The sequence below is a fragment of the Phlebotomus papatasi genome, chromosome 2 (assembly GCF_024763615.1).
Source record: "Phlebotomus papatasi isolate M1 chromosome 2, Ppap_2.1, whole genome shotgun sequence".
Lineage (NCBI taxonomy): Eukaryota > Metazoa > Arthropoda > Insecta > Diptera > Psychodidae > Phlebotomus > Phlebotomus papatasi.
The window spans coordinates 69,046,207-69,065,389 of NC_077223.1; the positions used below are offsets into that span (position 1 = coordinate 69,046,207).

The window sequence follows — 19,183 nt, forward strand, 5'->3', positions numbered from 1 at the left end:
TTCATTATGCATACATGACCTCAAAATTATTTTAAATGTGACCATCGATAACTCGTCCGGATCACGCCGATGTGAATTAGAGAGTGGGCACTGTATGCTTTAAGAGATTTATGAATCGGTTAAAATCGGTAATGAGCCAGTAATGAACCTGTTATAAACCGATAAGTAATTTTTGTTCGAAAATCAATTTTATTACTTTTGAAACTATTTTGTGGAATGTTTTGTGTGATTTATGAATCGGTTTAAATCGGTTGAGAGCCGATAAACGACAAATGATGCTAAAGCACCTTTGAAGTATAGCATCTAAGTCATAAGTTCGAACACTTCGCAAAGCCTGGGATGCTTTGCTACCCCTTTTTAATTGAATACTAATATTTTAGGAAGTAAGTACATTGCGTGGGTTTATTCAAGAACGAACAATTTTCATTAAAATGGTTAAGAAAATCTTATAAAAAGAAAATGTGACTCATTTGCCAATATTTTTAAAAATATCTTGAAAAGACCACTTCAAAAGCCTTAAACGTTTTTCGAAACAATTAATAACGATCCTCTTATGGGTAAACCGGATTTGGGAAGTTCATAAACTCATTATCAATTTACATACAAATCGAAAAATATCTTAACGGCCCTAAAATATTTACGATGTTAAAGTTTTTAGAGACTTTTTTAAGAATACAATATGTAGTTACCTCCTATATTTTTATTAATACCTAAGAGTCAATATTTTTTTTTCAAAAATCTTAAACTTCATCTATCAAACAGGATTCATATAATATTTCAATTCATTATCTTTCTTCAACGAACAACTGGGAATCAATTTGGGTATGTTGTGTGGGATTTTCGTCCCAATTTCTGGTAAGTTTCTCAATAAACGACCATATAATCTATTCAATAAAACAATCCGCTATTTTGTCCACTTTGTGCTCGTGGAATGGAGATCGTAGGGATGGGTGTGAAGGTTTTCCATTTGCCTTTGATCGGGCAAGTGTGAAAATATTGTTTGGGCTGAATATGGAGAGAAAATGTGGTGTTGTGGTTTTCTAGATCATCTGTTGTCGGCCGCACATTTTATTGGAAGGTTAATGAAACGGATTTAGCCTGGAAGATGAAAGAGTGTCAAGACTGTTCTGGGAGGGGATTCAAGTAGAAGGTTTATCGTGGTTCACCCTCAACGGTCACCCCGACAGCCCCTCAGGATTGAGTGTTAATCGTGTGTGTGGCAGCAATCTTGCAGAAAGAAGAGGGTCATGCAGGGTACGTCGAACATGCTGTGATAAATTTGGATAATCGTGATAGGGTCATCACCGTGTCGACTTGCTCCACTGAAGATTTATGCCAACACCCCTTTACATCTTTCCCTAACAATCTCTGGGTGGAACAAACTGATGGGGAAGGTGAATCTAAAATTGAAATATCATAAAAAAAAACTTTACATGAAAATTTATAAATATTCCACTATTTTCATATTTTTCATCCACTCGCAATTTTGTATTCTCTCTGGCAGACAAATTTAGGAAACAACAGCAAGTGCCTCATGAATAAATGGTAGAATGATAAATGTGTTTCTTACGCGACTCATTTGGAAAGAAATCGCAGAGCAATTTTCTGTGAGGGATCTTTTTTTTGGAGCTATCAACTATATTACACACATTACACATTTGGAAACCCTATACAGCGAAAATGAAGCTAGAGAAAAGCAATTTAGGGACTAATAATACCTTGAAATTACATCAAGCATTTTAACATGATAACTTACGAAGATGTAATAATGCAACCACATTTGTTTATTTCAAATAAGAGGTTGCATATTAACCGCTCATAAGTTCACTAACAACTTCAAATGCCACAGAATCTCAGATAATTGCAATACTTAGCGCATTTGCTACACAATGTTGTGAAAACAACTGATATATCTATCTGCGGTTTGAACCTCAATTCCACCAATGGTACGTCAATAAACTTCATATCCTCCCTCCGGTCACTATAAATACCAGTGCACTTTCCACTGTGGCATTAGTTGTTGATTTTTCCGGAAGCTCAAGTGCTCAAGTGCTTGAGAAATGGAAGAGCATAGGGAGTACAAGGAAATCTTGTACCAGTGCCTCGATGCACTCTTTACAAGACCCAAAGAAACAATTCTCACGCCAAAGAAGTCTCTTGGTGACCGGTACTATCAGTTTCAAGTGTCTGAGCAGTTTGTATCGAAAAAATATCAGAAATATGGAAGTAAATTTCTTGAGCACTGCAATAAACCTGTGACCAATGGTGTAGTTATCAAAATTGGTGATTGCAAGACCATTCCGGATTTAAGATTCGCTGATGATGTCAAACTTGATGAATTGTTCTCGATTTATATTCCAAGTCACAGAAAAGCTGCCACACAACTTCTGGAGATTTTTCTTGAATGTCCAACTATTGATGAACTCATCTCACTTATGGTTTACTGCCATGAGAGAGTTAATGTGTACCTATTTAATTGGGTTCTTTGCATCACTGTCCTCAATCATCCTCACACACAGGACTATGTACTTCCTGTAATTCCAGAAATTTTTCCGGAAAAATACCTCGACGGTGACATATACCGACATGTTGTTCAGGCTCTCAATCTCATTCCAATTGAAGATCGCACTCCTATCGAAATTCCACAAAATTTCACTGCAACACTCTTTGAACCCGAACAGCGATGTGCATACTTCCGCGAAGACATTGGGCTTAACTTTTTCTATCTTATGTACACCTACGCCTATCCCTTCAATGGGACTGCTAATGTGGTTAAAAAGGAACGTAGAGGAGAAGTTTTCTACCACGTACACCAACAGATCTTGGCCAGATACAACTTTGAACGCCTCTGCAATGGACTTCATCGTACAACTAGGCTCAATAACTTCGACAAACCCCTTAATGAGCCCTATTTTCCCAAGCTCAACACTACCGTGGGCAGTAGAAACTACCCTGCTAGATTTGCAGACTCTGTCCTTGATGATCTCGCCCGCGAAAAGGATAAGCTAACAGTTGATAAATCAGCTTTAAGTCGTTTTCGAGATCGTATCCTGGAGGCGTGTGACAAGGGCTACGCTCTTTGCGTAAGTCGACGATAACTTATTAAGAACATCAGTAATTGCAGACTTTTGGTTTGATTAACAAACTTTTCGAACACTAGTTGAGTCTATATAATTTTACAAATTACATTTAAATTCATTCATTCATTCATTTACAACCGCTTATCCTATTGGGGTTGCGGGCCCATGACATCCAAATTAGCATCCCACGCTTGTCGATCCTCCGCCACTTCAGGAAGTTGTTCGGGTTCGATCCCAAGGCGCTCCCACGCAAGATCCTGAATTTTATTCAGCCAACGGGTCCTAGGTCTGCCCTGAGGTTGAGGTCTCCTCACAATAGCTTGCATAGCTTTTCTGGGGAATCTTTCTTCATTCATGTGCTGAACATGTCCATACCATCGAAGTTATGATCTCTCGACCCGAAGAAGCAGCTCCTCGACTCTTAGTTCCTCACGAACGGCTACATTCCTCACACGATCTCGACGAGTGATTCCCTTAACCGCCTGGAGGTATCTAATCTCGGCAGCTTGTTCTCGCGATCTTATACTTTCGGTCATTACCCAAATCTCATGACCATAGGTGAAAATAGGAATAAACACAGCTTTGAAAACCGATAATTTAGCCGATCGACTAAGCTCGACCTTCCTCAGCACGCTTCTGCCAAGCTCCCTCATAACTGCAGAAGCCTGACCGATTCGCGACGAGAGTTCTGCCTCCATCCTACCATCACTTGCGAATAACACCCCGAGATACTTGAACTTCTCCACCCGTGTCAATGAGACTCCACTAACTTGTAGAGTGCATTCCACAGATTCTCGGGAAATCACCATTACCTCCGACTTAACCACGTTCACCTTCATACCTCTTTCGGCACAAACATTTACAAATCGGTCACGTGCACGCTGAAGCTTTTCTTCGGAAGATCCAAAAAGAACCAAATCATCTGCGAAGAGGACATGGCTCACCCTGAAATCCCCAATACGAATCGCATTCCGCCCCCGACTGTGTTCCATAATCTTGTCCATATATAATATGAACAACAATTGTGATAGAATACATCCCTGGCATAGTCCAACACCCACCTGAAAACCTTCCTACTTGGATCCGTTTACACGAACACAGCTACTACAGTCTCTGTACAATGACTGGATAGCTCCCACCAATTCCTCATCCAGTCTGTACTCGTGCAGTACATCCCAAAGTTGCTCTCTCGGTACTCGGTCATTTGCTTTTTCCAAATCTATGAAACAAGCATAAAGTGGAATTGCATACTCCCAAGCCTTTTCGACAATCATCCTCAGGGTGAAAAGCTGATCCATGGTGCTTCTACCAGGTCTGAAACCGCATTGTTCCTCACCCAGTCTGGGCTCGATTATATCTCGGCATCTTCTCTCAAGGGCTTTGGCATACAATTACATTTAAATAATTTTCCTTTCTGTCCCTGATTCCAATTTTATTGACGTCTTTTATTACACAAACGGTCAAAACTAAAATATTTAATTCTTGTAAACTTTTTCATTATTCTTACGAATAACCACTCATTTCAGGCCAACAACAAATCAGTTGCCTTAGATGATGACACCGGTATAGATGTCTTAGGCAATATGATCCAGTCTTCACCACTCTCGCCAAACCAAGAATACTACGGAGACTTGGCTAATTTGGGCCATCTTTTCATTGGCTTCTGCCATGATCCCGATGGACGCAATCTTGAAGGTTTCGGTGTCATTAGTGATCCTGCAACTGCTCTTAGAGATCCGGCCTTCTACCGGTGGTATGCTCTCATAGTGGATATGTGCAATCATCACAAGCGTTCCCTACCACATTACACAAAAGAAGAACTGGGATATCCAGGAATAAATATCACTCATGTGGAAACATTCATTCTCACTAAGCAAGGAGCTCCTGTTAAGAACGAATTGCTGACATTCTGGGAGAAGAATGATATAAATATTTCAAAGGGTTTAGACTTCTCTCCAACGGAACCACTCTTTGCCCGGATTACTCATATGCAGCATCAGAAGTATAGTTACAAGATTGTCGTGGAAAACAGTGGTTCACAATGTGAAGCTTCAGTCAGAATCTTTTTGGCGCCCAAAAAAGATGAAAGCAACAGTCTGTTTTCGTTTGATGATCAAAGGGATTTCTTCATCGAAATGGATTACTTCAACGTAACTCGTAAGTTTTAGTAAAATTTAGAATGAATTAAGGTCTATCAATATCCTCTGTGGTGTCCTTGCAGTTCGACCAGGGTCTAATACAATTGTCAGACGCTCTACTGACTCAAGTATCTTGGACTGGATGAAGTATTCAGTTAGCAATAAGTTCCGCATGAAACACAGTGACAAGCCAAACAACTATACCGGATTGGGATGGCCACTGAACCTTCTGGTGCCCAAGGGAAAAGCCAAGGGTTTTGAGTGTGATCTTTTCGTAATGGTGGGAAAGGACTTGATTAAACCACATGGCAGTGACAGAAGTTTAGGTTTCCCATTTGATCGACCAGCTTCAAATAAGGTTCACCATCTCAGTGACTTCCTCTGCGAAAATATGTTTGTTCAGACAGTTAAATTATACTTCCTCAATCAAACTCTGGACAAGACTGACGGAGCCTCGCAACCGTTCGTCAACTGAACTGACTCAAAGAAAAATCTCTGTATTTCAAGCAATAAAGCGTAGCTGTTTAACATTCTAAATTTTCACCAGGATTTCTGTGGCACACCCCATCAGCCATGAACAACAATATTTTTGCTGTTGAATTTATAATTATTTCACTTGAAAATTTTCCATCTCACCCCAAAAAAAAATACCACGTCTTAACCCCAAATAATTGCTTGGGTAGAGAAAATCCCATAGGATATTGGTTCAATTAAGATAAGGATTAGAAACCTCGAAAATTTGTGGAAGGCGCAATTAGTAGAAAATGTTAGGAATAGGTTGTCTGTATTTTACATGAGAGGATTATCCCTTAGTAAATTCATCAAAATATAATTTGTTAATACGTATTAAAAGAGAGAAATCTCATATTATCATCAAATTCGTATGCCATCCCCATATTTCTCACAGCAATTTCAGTAATATGGGAGAAAGAGGTCCTATACCATTTGGGTGGTGTAGATTATTCTCTATGCTTTTCGGGAGGAATTGTTCATTTTCCATACGAGATGGAGGAGGATGATCTGTGCGAGCCAGAAGATGATGCTAACATCTCATCACGCCACGTTCATCATCTGTGCAATAAACAGCATAGCTCCGAGTGAACAGAGAGTCTTGAGCATTTCCCAAAGACAAATTGAAAGTTCCCTCGTGCCATATTAAAGTAGAGAGTCTGAGAAAGCTCTTTGTGCCCAGTTAAACTTCCACCGCATTTCATTATGTTTATATTTATCTATCCGACGCTGCTCTCTTTCAACTCTTAAGCACTCTCTGTAAAGCAATTCAGGGGGTTATTTGCTACGCAATTCATTCCCAGAGAAATTTAAGAGCCAAGAGAAAGATATTATGGAAAAGTGTGTACACCACTTCCATGTAAAACTTCTTCTGCACTTCCACAATTTATAGAAGAAACCTTATGTACACCACTAAACCACTGCAAAACATAATATATTGCCCTTGTTAATGGAAATTTTCTATAGTGATTTTATAGGTTTTGCGTCTTATTCCTTTAATGCAACACCAAACCACTGATGGTAATTCATGGATACGTCCCAGAATTTATTTGAAAGAACAAATAATTTTAATTTAGCTATAAACAATAATTGAATTGCTGAAGCTGGTACCAAAGATAGCTTCTTAATTCAGGCTCGTTAATTTAGTGAAATATCCCAAGTAGAAAATTGATACCCTGATTAGCACGTGACAAATTGCACTAAATCTTAAATTTTGATCTGGAACTTTTAAAAGTCACATGATTTAAAGTTTACAATACTACGCTTATCCGGTTATTGAGCCAAACTTTAATGAATTACTTAAAAGATTGCATAAGTATGAGCCCATTAGAAAATAGTGTCTATGGCTTAAGTAAATTCAACGGGTGAAGTTTAGAATTAATTTCATATTTTTTGAAATTTTCATTTAGAAAAATAAAAAAAGTAGTTATTTGAACACTATTTTCGCATACCTTACAGTGTAGGTTTATCTGAAGTAAAAAAAAAAAACAAATAATTCATGTTAGCAGAAGAAACCCTTTAAAGACGATTGGGACACCGGTGTCCCATAAAGAAAATAATTTTTCCTGACTACCTAAAGTCATTGTTTTCTTATGTTTATATATAATTGCAAAAGAAGCCTCAAGGAATCTAGGATATTTTTTGCAAGTCTCCAGCTATTTGCTATATAGTAAATTTTTAAGTTAAAAAATTACGAATTTATAAAATCTCATATTGAAAATTGATTTTAATTATTTTTTATACTTTCAATTCTTTTTAAGAACAACCGTTTTCGGAAAAAGAAACTGCAATACTCAAACATAATATTTTTCATTAGAGTTAAAATTATCAGTCATTGGTATCGTCAGAAAAATCACTTACATTTTTGAACAATTTTTGCACCTATCGTTCATAGAGACAAAAAATACACCAAATCAGACTCTGTTGGCTTTTCGAAGGTTAGATGTAAAACGTTTCGCAAGTTTTGTTTATCGGTTTCATTTTATTGCTGATTTTCGGTCAGCGAAAACTGTCTTGTCGATAAAAGGTTAAACTCGTACTCGAAAACTTATTTTTTTTTTTCAAAGAGATTTCCGAAAATCGTGTACTAAAGGCTAAACATTTAAAATCTTTAAATGCAAATTTAAAATAATATAGGGTAAAGGCTCATAATTTTGAACAATCTGCTTATAAGTATCGATGTTCCAATTTTGAAGTCCGATATTTTCAATACTAATTGACTTTATTTGTTAGTCTCTTTTCAGAAGGGTTGTTTAGAAACTTGGAAAGCTGTTTATTGTCTTGGTTCTTGCTAAAATTAGTTTTATTACGTTTAAAAATGTATTGATATGTAGAGGTGAATTTGACTCAAATTTTGGACAACTTGGTTATTAATTTAAACAGCTAATCCACCTCAACAGGATGCCCATTGTTCTTCATTTCATGAACCAATCTTACCAAGTCCTCTTCCTGTTCATGTAAGGGAACCGTAGAATGTGACAAGAAGTTCATAAACTTTCCATATCATTCATTAAAGTGAGTTGACTTCGGTACTCCAAGTACTCGCGGATTCGCTCATTCCCTGTGCTTTCCGGGAACCTTTTAAGGCTTTTCCCACTATACATCTCTTTCATAGAGATGATGCTCCTTTGTTTCTCCAGACATTTGTCAAACCTAGTCATCACAAAAGCTAAAACTTCACGAAATTTCGTGAGAAAAACACCTGTCCAAAATGAGGAGTATCACCTCACTGGTGAATGTCTTAAAAAATTTCCCATTTCTCACACGAAAAATTTAATTCACAAGGCAAATCTCACTTCAGTTCAAATGTACAAATCATCACTAATGTGAATCAACACGATATTCAATGAATATTCAATCACTTAAAAACAGCGAAGAAATATTGTTAGTACTTCCCCACAGCTAAATATGACTGAAAAACACCAAGTTCTGTCATATTTCTCGTAAGCAATTGCTCACACTAAATTTTCAACAAAGCAATTTCAACTCAAATCATATTCAAAATTTAACGTATTTAGCTTTAAAATCTTCCAAAAAGAACAAATATTTAAATAGAATTCGTTATTCATCAAATATTGGAATAAAAATTCATAATTTTAATCAATTTATTTTTATTGTCCAATGTTATCCTCAAAGTGTCCAAAATAAGAAAGTGGACAAAATTATGAGCCCATACCCTATCATACTTTTATTACTTCAATGTATTTAAGAGCTCATTAATTTTTTTTTGAATTTAAATATTTAATATAAATATAATAATAAATTTTTAGTCTTCGTGACCCCTTAAGCGATTTAAGCACTCAATGGATAAATTGGAAAATGAGTTCTGTGATGCAAGTGTCTCTGGTTCCCGAGTTTGAATCCCCTTGAGGCAGATAAGAATTTTATCTGGTGTTAAAGATATTTAAATTGCATCCATTTAGATGGACTATACTTGATTACATGGGTCTTAGTCTAAGGGCTGACAACCTTATCCCTGTACAAACAAAAATAATAATAATAATACTTGTAAAGAAATACTTTTACTTATTTTTTGAACGCTTATAATTTGAAAATACATTTAACGGTAGATACAAATTTCGAAGAAATATCATATACAAAAATTAGTAGGGGATAATAGGATTATATAGAGTTGGTTTGAAAATTTCAAAATTCCATATCATTTCAAGATAAGAGACATCAAAGCTCCAATTTTTTCCCATAGACAACTTTCATGAAATCCATTAATCGTCCAAAACAAACTTCAAGGAATTCGGGCAAGGAAATAAAAAAATATATATTGAAATTTAAGAGTGGGGTAGTTTGGAAATTAGAATCATGTCTATTAGGTGAGATTCTTAACAATCTCACCTACTATAATCCTAACAAAATTTCATGTCGTCCGATCGACCTCAAACTTGGCCAAAATGTGTTTCGCCACTTCCTGATCACGAATATATATGTGGCTATTTTACGTTCCCGGCCGGCCGGCCGGCCGGCCGGCCGCTCTTTGGAGCTTAATAGCTCCTAAACTAAAAAAGATATCGACTTGCGGTTTTCGGCAAAGGTTATATATCGGGTGAAAATTGCAACTTGGTGCATTGACCCCCCACCCCCCACCCCTCCTTCCGCCATTTTGAAGACCCCCCTTTTTTTGTTTTCTCAATAGCTCCGCCCCTATGGCATCGAGCGGGCTCAAATTTTAGTATGTTATAGCTGGGCCTTAGAGCTTTCCATCAATACCAAACTTAAGGTCCCCCAACCCCCCTGACCCGAGCTATAAGGGTCCAAAAAAAATTTCTTAAAATGGCCATAACTCCGATTCTAATTGTCAGAATTTAAAAAGTGAGGGCTTTTTGGAAAGCTCTCATGAAATGCCACTTCCCCTTCTAACATCGCAAGTTCATAAAACCACCGCTAGGGGCGCTATTATTAAAAAGAAAATTTTTAAATCTTATAAGTTAAATAACTCAAAAATTCCATTGTGCATCGGGCTGAAATTTTAGTATGTTGTAGCCGTTGATTATACCTATCAAACAAAAAAAAACTTAAGTCGATCTAAAACCCCTGACCCGAGCTATAAGGGGTCAAAGTTCGAACATTGACCGGCCTCTATCTCCGGTTCTAACTAACATAGCGACCTAAATTTTACCTTTTTGGTTACGTCTCGATGAGCACTTTCAGATGGAAGTTCAAAAAGTCACCACAGGTGGCGCTGTGATAGCGTCAAAATTCATCGAAATTCAAAGTCACTTTTCTCAAAAACGGCATTGTGCAAGTTAATGAAATTTTAGTATGTTGTAGTCCAGTCTAGGACGTTTCCAAAATGGTGCGTATGCGCGCTGTGGTTAAAACAGAACCGGAGATATGAGGGGTCAAAGTTCACAAAATTCAAAAAATCATATCTCCGGTTCTATTTGACCGATTTTGATGAATGAGGGCTTAAACGAAAGATCTCACCAAATGCTACAACTTTCTAGAATATTTGAACTTCGTGGGACCAACACCAGGGGCGCCACAGTCGAAAAACCAATTTCAATATCACATAACCTCAATTATCTCGACTGTCGCTGAACCGATTTTGATGATTACTTCAACATAATTGTAGAGGACATTTGTCTCTACATTTCGTCCATACATCATTTTCCGCTCAGACTACGCTATCACTCCGATTTTGCCGTTTAAGTGTGAAAAAATTGATTTTTCCCATAATAACGCTTTGAAATCACTCAGATGCCAATTTGACTGCCTCTACTCCACCGAGACACTTAAAATAGGGGTTTAAATGGAAAATCCCGCAAAATACAACAATTGTTTGATTTAGTTGAAGTTCAATAAATGAACACTTGGGGCACTCTGGATGAAAAAACGAGTTAAGAAACAAAAAACCTCGCTTATCTTGGCTTCTGAGTAGTCGATGAGTTCAAGTTCTACGGCAAAATTATAGAGAACATTCTGGTCTACATTTCACCCATATAACACTTTTCTGTCAGTTCATCCAAACCCTTGACATTTTGGTTCAAATACAAAACTTGTATAATTTCACGAATTTGATTCAAGATAACTGAATGGCGTCTCCCTACTTCAGCATCAAATCGAATTTGCATGCACTCCGAGTTAGCTCACGTTAAGAATCTCACCTACATAAGCCGGTTAGGATTATCTGTCCTTTTTTTTATGATTTTCTCACTGTTTGAAATAGTCAAATAGAAAAGCAAAACCACGAAGAAGTACAAGGCTTTACATTCAAGAGTATTCTCAAGAGTAAGATTCAATTTCAAGAAGTTTGGCTTCGACCAAATTTCACGCAATATCGCAAGACTTCATAACAATCATTATAAAATATTACACAATATTTATCCACCGTGGAATTGGTTTAAGAACAGCTGTGGGAAAAACTGCTGCTTACAGGAACAATTTTCTATGTGGTTTGTTCTCGAGCCAAGGAAATTGCAAAGGAAAAGACTAAATTTCGGTCGTATTTGAAACCCTTCCTCTCAAACCATCTTTTCTCCTGATAAAATTACCAGACGCGTGTGCCGTTACCCTCAATGGTAACCTGGACAAATACGGAAAGATGCTGTTTAAATTATTTTAGGCATTCTCAGGAAAATGTACTTTAAGAATCTCAATGAACATTATATTCAATATTGGTATTTATTAACCAACATTCGACTTTATGAAACACCTGCCCGGAATGCCACAATTTTTTTTTCCAACACGTCATATCCATGTGAGAAAGATTTTTTTCCGGCATTGCACACTCCTTGTCAAATGGAGCTCAAATTCAGTTCAAATTCATTCGAAAATGCTTGGGAGTGGCAGATACGACAAATTGCCGTCATTTCGTGTGTTTTTTTCGGAACAATATGGAGCAAAAAAATATGTGCCACAGACGTGCAAAATGATAATTATTTTCAACTTATGCTGAACATTGACTGCAATTTATGGTACGCTTGACACTCTGCTCTTTGTCATTTGTCGCCTTATCACACTATTTTCAGCCACTGCATTTCTCCGATTCATGCATTTTTCACATCATATTATTAATGATGATACATTAAAATCTCTCTACTTTCTCACATCTGCACATTTTTGTCAATATGCCACTTGTTCACAAAGTTGTGAAATATCCAGATTCCAGATACAGATTAATTAAGAATTGGTTTTTGGTCTATAACATCAAAACTACTAGACCAAATTTAAACATTATTATATGAAAAAGAAATGTCTCGATCCGCTCTATATCTTTGTAGAATATTTAAACTTGGTCAAACCTCCGCTAGTGGTGCTAAAATCGCTTTGAAAGTTTTGACTTTGAAATTTTTACAGTTGTAATTTTCCGAATTTTATGATTTTTAGGTATGTTATAGAGCTCATTGTGACCTTTCCAACGACTACTTACTCATCAAAATCGAATAAAAAATGGCAGAGATTTGAACAAAAAACAAAAGTTTTTATAATAAAAAAAATTGAAGACGAAAAAGTATGCAATGTGGATCTTACCAGAAAGAAAAGAAAAATTTGCTGATATTAAAAATATTATTTCCTTGAAGAAGTATAATATGTCTATTCGGATGACCTATGACATTACCATGAAGGTGTATCTCATGAAAGGGTTCTGACGTTCATCAGTAACTCACGAACCAAGCTTGAGCATCATTAAAACGCATTTTGAGGCCAATGAAAAATAGCAACAAATATTAAAGAAAATTTCATATATATGAAATTCATGACTATCAATAGTCACAATGACTACTTCTAATGGCCGCACACTAGTCCCCGGCGAGTGGCCTTCAAAATTGAAGCCAATTTCTTACTTTTACATACAAATGCGTATGGGAATTTTTCTGCACTCGTGGTAGTTATGCTAAATATTTAAAAAGTGAGAAGATTTCCGTATTATAAGATACCTTTCCGTATGAAGGGATAAATATACTAAATTTTTGTTTAAATACATTTTTTCCTTGGAGCACTGTGAGCTGAGTCCGAGATCAATTTAGGAATTGGCTTCAAATAGCTCCATATAAAAAGGCCAACTTGCCAGGCGCTTGGCCGCACAGTAAAAAGCCAGTGGCTAGTTGACTTTCTATATGGACCCTGACCCTACTTACATGCCAAGTTTCGTCCTGATTTGCGGGGGACAGTTGGGTTCCTCCCCTTGTAAGTAAGGCATTATAGAACCAAAAATCTTTTCACTTGATTATAACGTTCTTGGTTCCATCACTGGGATAAGTATAAGTAAAGTGGCGCATTCTTAGGGATCTTAAGAGCTTCTATAGGAATTTCAACAGAAAATTCTCACTTTAAGTCTTTTAAAAGTGCACTAAAAGACTTATCTAATACTTGGTTCTATAAGGCAGTTGTTTTGCATCTTGGATGAGATAGAACAGGAAAATAAAGAGTGCATGATGGGCCTGGGTGCAGCGGTTCCGAAAGGAATTATCGCCTCATAGACAAATCTCAAATCTTAATCTATTTAGGGAACAAAATACCCAAAATACCTGCCTATTTATATTCCAAATTGTTTTTGAGTTACCAATTATTGTGGTCCTTAAAAGGTTAAATGCGCAAATTATAATTTCGATATTCCAACTTGAAATTCGCTAAGATATGATGAACTAAAAAAAAATCGGACATGCCCGAAATATATACCTCAATTGTAATTAAAACTAATAATATTATAATTTTATTTATTAGGAGTCAATATTGTTTAAATTTGACTATTTCTTTTTAATATAGCTGGTAGTGGTTCTTAGATAAATGTAAAATTTTCTAGGTAATTGTACTGTTTTAAAGAGACATGACTAAGAAAAGCTATTGAAAAGACAAATATTTAAGTATAAATATTTCTCAAAAAAAAGCAGATGGAATACTCAAGAAATTTAAACAAAGTCTTAAAATTACGTGCTTTATTATTGTGCTCTTATGTTACCAGTTCTTTAGGATAGTAGAACCTTTTGGCCAAGAATTGGAATAGATAATGTGTTGCGTGATTAAAGATCTGGCGAAAATATCTATATCTTTCCAATAACAAGTACCCCTTGAACTTGTTTGCTTTATGTAAATTTCTATTCATTGTTGTTTATAAAAAAAGATCTTCCATAAAAAGCAAGAAAATTTCACCCTCTTTCTTGGTATTGTAGATTTTACACAAACAAACGTCAAAATAATAACAAGTGCTAATGTGAATAAATTGGATGAGGTACGGTTAGGTACGGTCTAATGGAGTATAACAAGCGGTGAACGGATAAGTCCTGTCTTGTCTCTTTCAATTTTTATTATTTATTCCATACAATGCCAACGTTTCGGGAATCTATGTATCTCCTTCATCACGTCTACAGAACATTAATTGTATACCTGATGAAGGGGACATGGCTTCCCAAAACGTCGTATGGAATAAAAATTGAGAGACGAGACAGGTCTTATCCGTTCAACACTCGGTAAACAAATTGTGTGAATACACCCAATGTCATAAGTACGAATATTTTCAGGATTATAAAACCAAATTCAAAACATCCCAAATTGAGGAGTGTTTTAACAACCACTTACATTTTTATTTAAAGAAAAATAACTTTGTATTGAATATATAATAGGGCGTTTCAACTAGGAAAAAATTTTTTTGGCACTATTCTCACGGTGTTGTATTTGATGAGACAAGAAAGTTTTTCTTCTACGGCCATATGATCAGACGCTGTTTAGAGGTGGCTGAACGACCCTCTCTGTAGTGTAAAATCCGGTAAAATCAGAAATTTGTTCTACAGAGAGGGTCGTTCAGCCATCTCTAAACAGCGTCTGATCATATGGTCGTAGAAGAAAAACTTTCTTGTCTCATCAAATACAACACCGTGAGAATAGTGCCAAAAAAAATTTTTCCTAGTTGAAACGCCCTAATATATAATCAAAAAACCTTTTATTCCAAAGTCAGAATCTTTAAACTAAAGTTATTTCATCTTAAAGTTATAATGCGAACTTTACAGATACATGTGAACCTATTTGTATCTATTGAATTACACGTCATACATAAATTAGACGGAATCCCAATTTCTACCGGTAAAGGATTTAAGGAGCATATGCAGCTTCGTATGGAAAATGATGTCCAAGATTTAATTTTCTCTGAATGTCACACAAATCGAATCAATTATACCACTACCTAAAAAAGATCTCTTATTAGGTTCATACACAAAATTCCTGGAAATCCTTAGATTTTCCTCTAAATAAAATTAATATTTACTGGCGATTTTTACGAAGCTACTCCGGTTTGATCAGCTACGTAAAAAATTTGACCACCTATGCACGCCTCTTTTTCACCTTAAAAGCTACATTAGACACAAAAATTCGCACATCAGTGTTTAGATGAAATTTTCATCTACCTACTTTATCCGTTTTAAAAACAATTTTATGCTATTTTTCTAAGAGATGTTTTTGTGATACTTGGAAAACCATTCTTTCACTGCATTTTAACAGTCAATTACTGTTAAAACCGCTAATCTGGGAGTTTCGCTATATCGATCATTTATGACTACGCTAACTAGAAAATCCACTTAAAATAATATTTCTCTTTTTATTTCCGTAATATAGTCACTACAATACATAAAATAACTAGTCAACTTTGAGAAAAAGCAAAAATAATATTTTTATCCATTAACTAAGTGAGTGTAATCGACTCATTTCAAACTTATGCCAGCTAGGTTCTGTAATAAAAACTTTCTTGCAAGGATATTTTCGCTAATGACAGCTGGTTGATTGAAAATATTTATTGTTTTTCCTCCTTGTGAAAAAAGTATTTCAAATCCAAAGGTTGAATTAAAAGTGAAGTGTCATCATTCCCATAGAAGGTGAGTAAATAGATTTTCATGAAATAATAATATTTTATAAAGAAATTAGTGAATTTGTTTTAGTTTACATTTTGCTATAAAACGGATGTTTCGCAAATCAATATTTCATTCCGGGAATCGCATTGTTCAGCACTTTGTTTTACTGTTTCAGATGACGAAGGGAACAAAGGAGAAGATTCTTAAGAACAAGGAAGATCTAAATGCCTTGGAGTGTGTACGAGATGGTTCTACCAACACCAATGAATTCAAAACATTTGATTTACCAAGAGCGACACAGTACAATAAATTGTCTGGCAGATAACCGGAAAAGTGCTCCAATATGGCAGGCCAGCGACGCTTACAATAGAACAAGAAGAAAAACTGCTGGATTTTGAGATGTGCGACTGATTAGCATCCCATCGTCAAGGAACAAATTCTGGACAACGGCAAAATCATCTGCTCGATCTGCAAAATTCCAAACTATTTTACGGATGGAGGGCCTGAAGATGCTTGGTTCAAAAATTTTCTCAAGCGTCATCCAGAGCTCAATGCGCAAGCCAAAGTCCTTCTCATTTGAAAGGGCTGTGGTTACTGCTGAAGATCTCAGGGAATTATTTCAGAATTGTCGAGAATATTTCACAGAACACGATCTGCTGACCATTTCACCAGACCGGGCTCTTAATTTCGACGAAAGTGCCTTTTTCTTGACAGCAGAAGATGGAAATGTATTGGTCAGGAAAGGTTCACGTGTTGTGCCAGCTCTTAAAGATTCTGGACCGAAGGAATGTGCCACAACACCACCCTTCATAGTGTCTGCTACTGGCCAACTTGTTCCTCCAATGGTTGTTCATAAAACTGATATTACACCAAAGATTTCCGTTCACATTAAATATTAAATAAAATAATCCAATAAAAATTTTAAAAATTATTTTCTCGTTTTAATATGCTTGTAAATTGAGTGATCCAAATAAAAGACCATTTGACCCAATTAGCGAACAGGCGATCCACTTAATGAATGCTAGCTTATTTCAGTATTATCATTATTTTATAATTTTGTTTTAATATTTTTAATATTTTTTTAATATTATCTTTCTGAATGAAACAGTGAATAATTCTATGGACTTAGAAGAAGTAAAAAAGAATTTCATCAGTCCAAAAAGAAGCGTTTAAGTAGCACTCTGCAGAAAACTATCCGGTTACCGCACCTTATTTTAGGTGTGATTCTCTCATGCAGTCCCAAACTAAATTCATTAGAGGAATATGAAAAATATAACATGTTTTGATCAGGGGCCTATCAAGCCTAGAAAAAGTGAAGCTATTTTTCACTTTTCTTTGTAAAAATTTTGCAGATATTGCACCGCTACTGAAACAAATTTGCTCGTAGTTCTTGTATTATTTCGGCGAACATTGTGAAATATGTATTTTTCAATAGCTTTTTATGCACGATTTCGAAATATATCAGACTTATAAGTCAATTCTCTTTTGGAAAAAACTTGCCAATAATCTTCAGTGCCTCTATGAAAAAACTTATGGCAAAATAAAATGTCGAGAGGCCCCTGGTTTTGAGGCAGATTATGTGCGAAGCCTGAAAGACTTCCCCTATTTGCTCGAGTGTTCTGCAATAATGTACTTTGTGAAATGCTCTTCCATATTAACTCCATGTACTCATGTAGAAAATAAATTTAAAAAAAAATTGTTAAAGATGCAAAGGTTTGTAAATATTCAAAATCTTAAATCCTTAACATGTTTATCTTTAATCTAGAAAACGTTACACCTTCTTTTAACAATTCTGATATCAATCCATTCAATATTTTTTGGCCGTTGAATTGAATCACTTCAATTCATATTTCTCCCAGATATACATTGAATTGTATTTGCTTTAAAATTCCTTGTATAACATGACCAAAAAAGGCGACACGGGTGGGAACTTTTCAGATTGTGCAGCCAGGGTGTGAGTGAAGCTGTACAACAAAACGTGGAATTTACGAAAGAATTTTCCAGCTAAGGCTGGTAAGGCCTCCAGAAGTGAAGAAAAAAACGGATAAGGGTTGAGAAAAAGAGTGGTAGAACATGAACGTGTAGCTTGGAGTATATTTTTGGGGATGAAGGAGTCTGAGAGAAGTAGAGAAAAAAAGCAGGGTGAGGTATGAGGGCACAGGTGAAGGGATTTCAAGCAGAAAAACTGATTTCTTTGCCTCAGAACCTCGTACACTTCACCATTCTGCTAACATTTTATCGCTATATTCATTTATTGAGAAATTCGACACGAAAAGAGGGTATATGGGTGAAAAATGAATTTTTGATAGCATACGTTTGGATATCTGTTGGTGGCTTCCTCTCTTTCTTCAGTCAAACTTTGGGGAGCCTCCGCAAAAAAAAAATTATATATGTTGTAACATAAAAAGTACACCTTACATCATTTATTGAGAATTTGTCATACAACTTCGTCTCCCGTGGATCCTGAGCCCTTCCAAATTTCCTTCACTTCACTTCCTTCTTTTTCCCATCCTCTAATATGATGGGGGTATAAAATGAAATCCTGACTGAAAGTACACCTTACATCATGGTTCCTGTCTCTTCGATGCTAAGGGAGAAAATGCGAGTCATAAGAAATTTCATGATTTGAAATTTTCAACGTAAATATGCCGTCGGCTATTTACTGTGTGGTGCACGACTTTGTCAATATTGAAAAACCTCTTGCTAGACATCAACTACTTTTGCGCAATATAACTTCTACCAAAAACAGAAAAGAACTTGAGGCAAAATTTTTACATTAAATTCACTGAAAATTCTATTTGCCAGATATTTCATTTCCACGTCTTTCACTCTATTATACCCTCTGCATTTTCAAATTTATATTCATATGGTATCATACAATAGTAATAACCCGAATCTGATAAATAATAAAATTTGGAGGTTAAACATAAAGTTCATATCTAAAATATAAAAAAAAACTTTTAATGCAATTTATCCAAGTCATGTTTTAATTAAATCCTAACGCCGGAAAATCCCAACGGAAAGTGCATCTCACGGTGGAATTTTCATCATTTCCCCATAACTTCGACATTCATCTTTTCTGCACAGAATTTTTGAAGCTTCTTCCACGGAATTTTCATAACAATGAACATCACATAAAAAAAGTACCACATAAAAATATTTT

General features: G+C 35.8%; 2 protein-coding genes across 3 annotated transcripts in view; one reads left to right on the plus strand and one right to left on the minus strand.

Annotated features, from left to right (window-relative positions):
- The window catches only part of LOC129804005 (poly(rC)-binding protein 3), a 341,188-nt gene that overhangs the window by 287,044 nt on the left and 34,961 nt on the right, over positions 1-19,183 (minus strand). The window lies entirely within an intron of this gene.
- LOC129804002 (phenoloxidase 1-like) lies at positions 2,016-5,755 on the plus strand. Its single transcript, XM_055850941.1, has 3 exons — positions 2,016-3,083; positions 4,607-5,237; positions 5,302-5,755. Exons 1-3 carry the CDS (start codon positions 2,061-2,063, stop codon positions 5,691-5,693), a joined length of 2,046 nt encoding a protein of 681 aa, XP_055706916.1. The 5' UTR covers positions 2,016-2,060; the 3' UTR covers positions 5,694-5,755.

Coding starts and splice junctions, on each gene's coding strand:
- LOC129804002 (XM_055850941.1), top strand. CDS start 2,061: ATGGAAGAGCATAGGGAGTACAAGGAAATCTTGTACCAGTGCCTCGAT. Junction 3,084..4,606: donor ACAAGGGCTACGCTCTTTGC/GTAAGTCGACGA, acceptor CACTCATTTCAG/GCCAACAACAAATCAGTTGC. Junction 5,238..5,301: donor GGATTACTTCAACGTAACTC/GTAAGTTTTAGT, acceptor GTGTCCTTGCAG/TTCGACCAGGGTCTAATACA.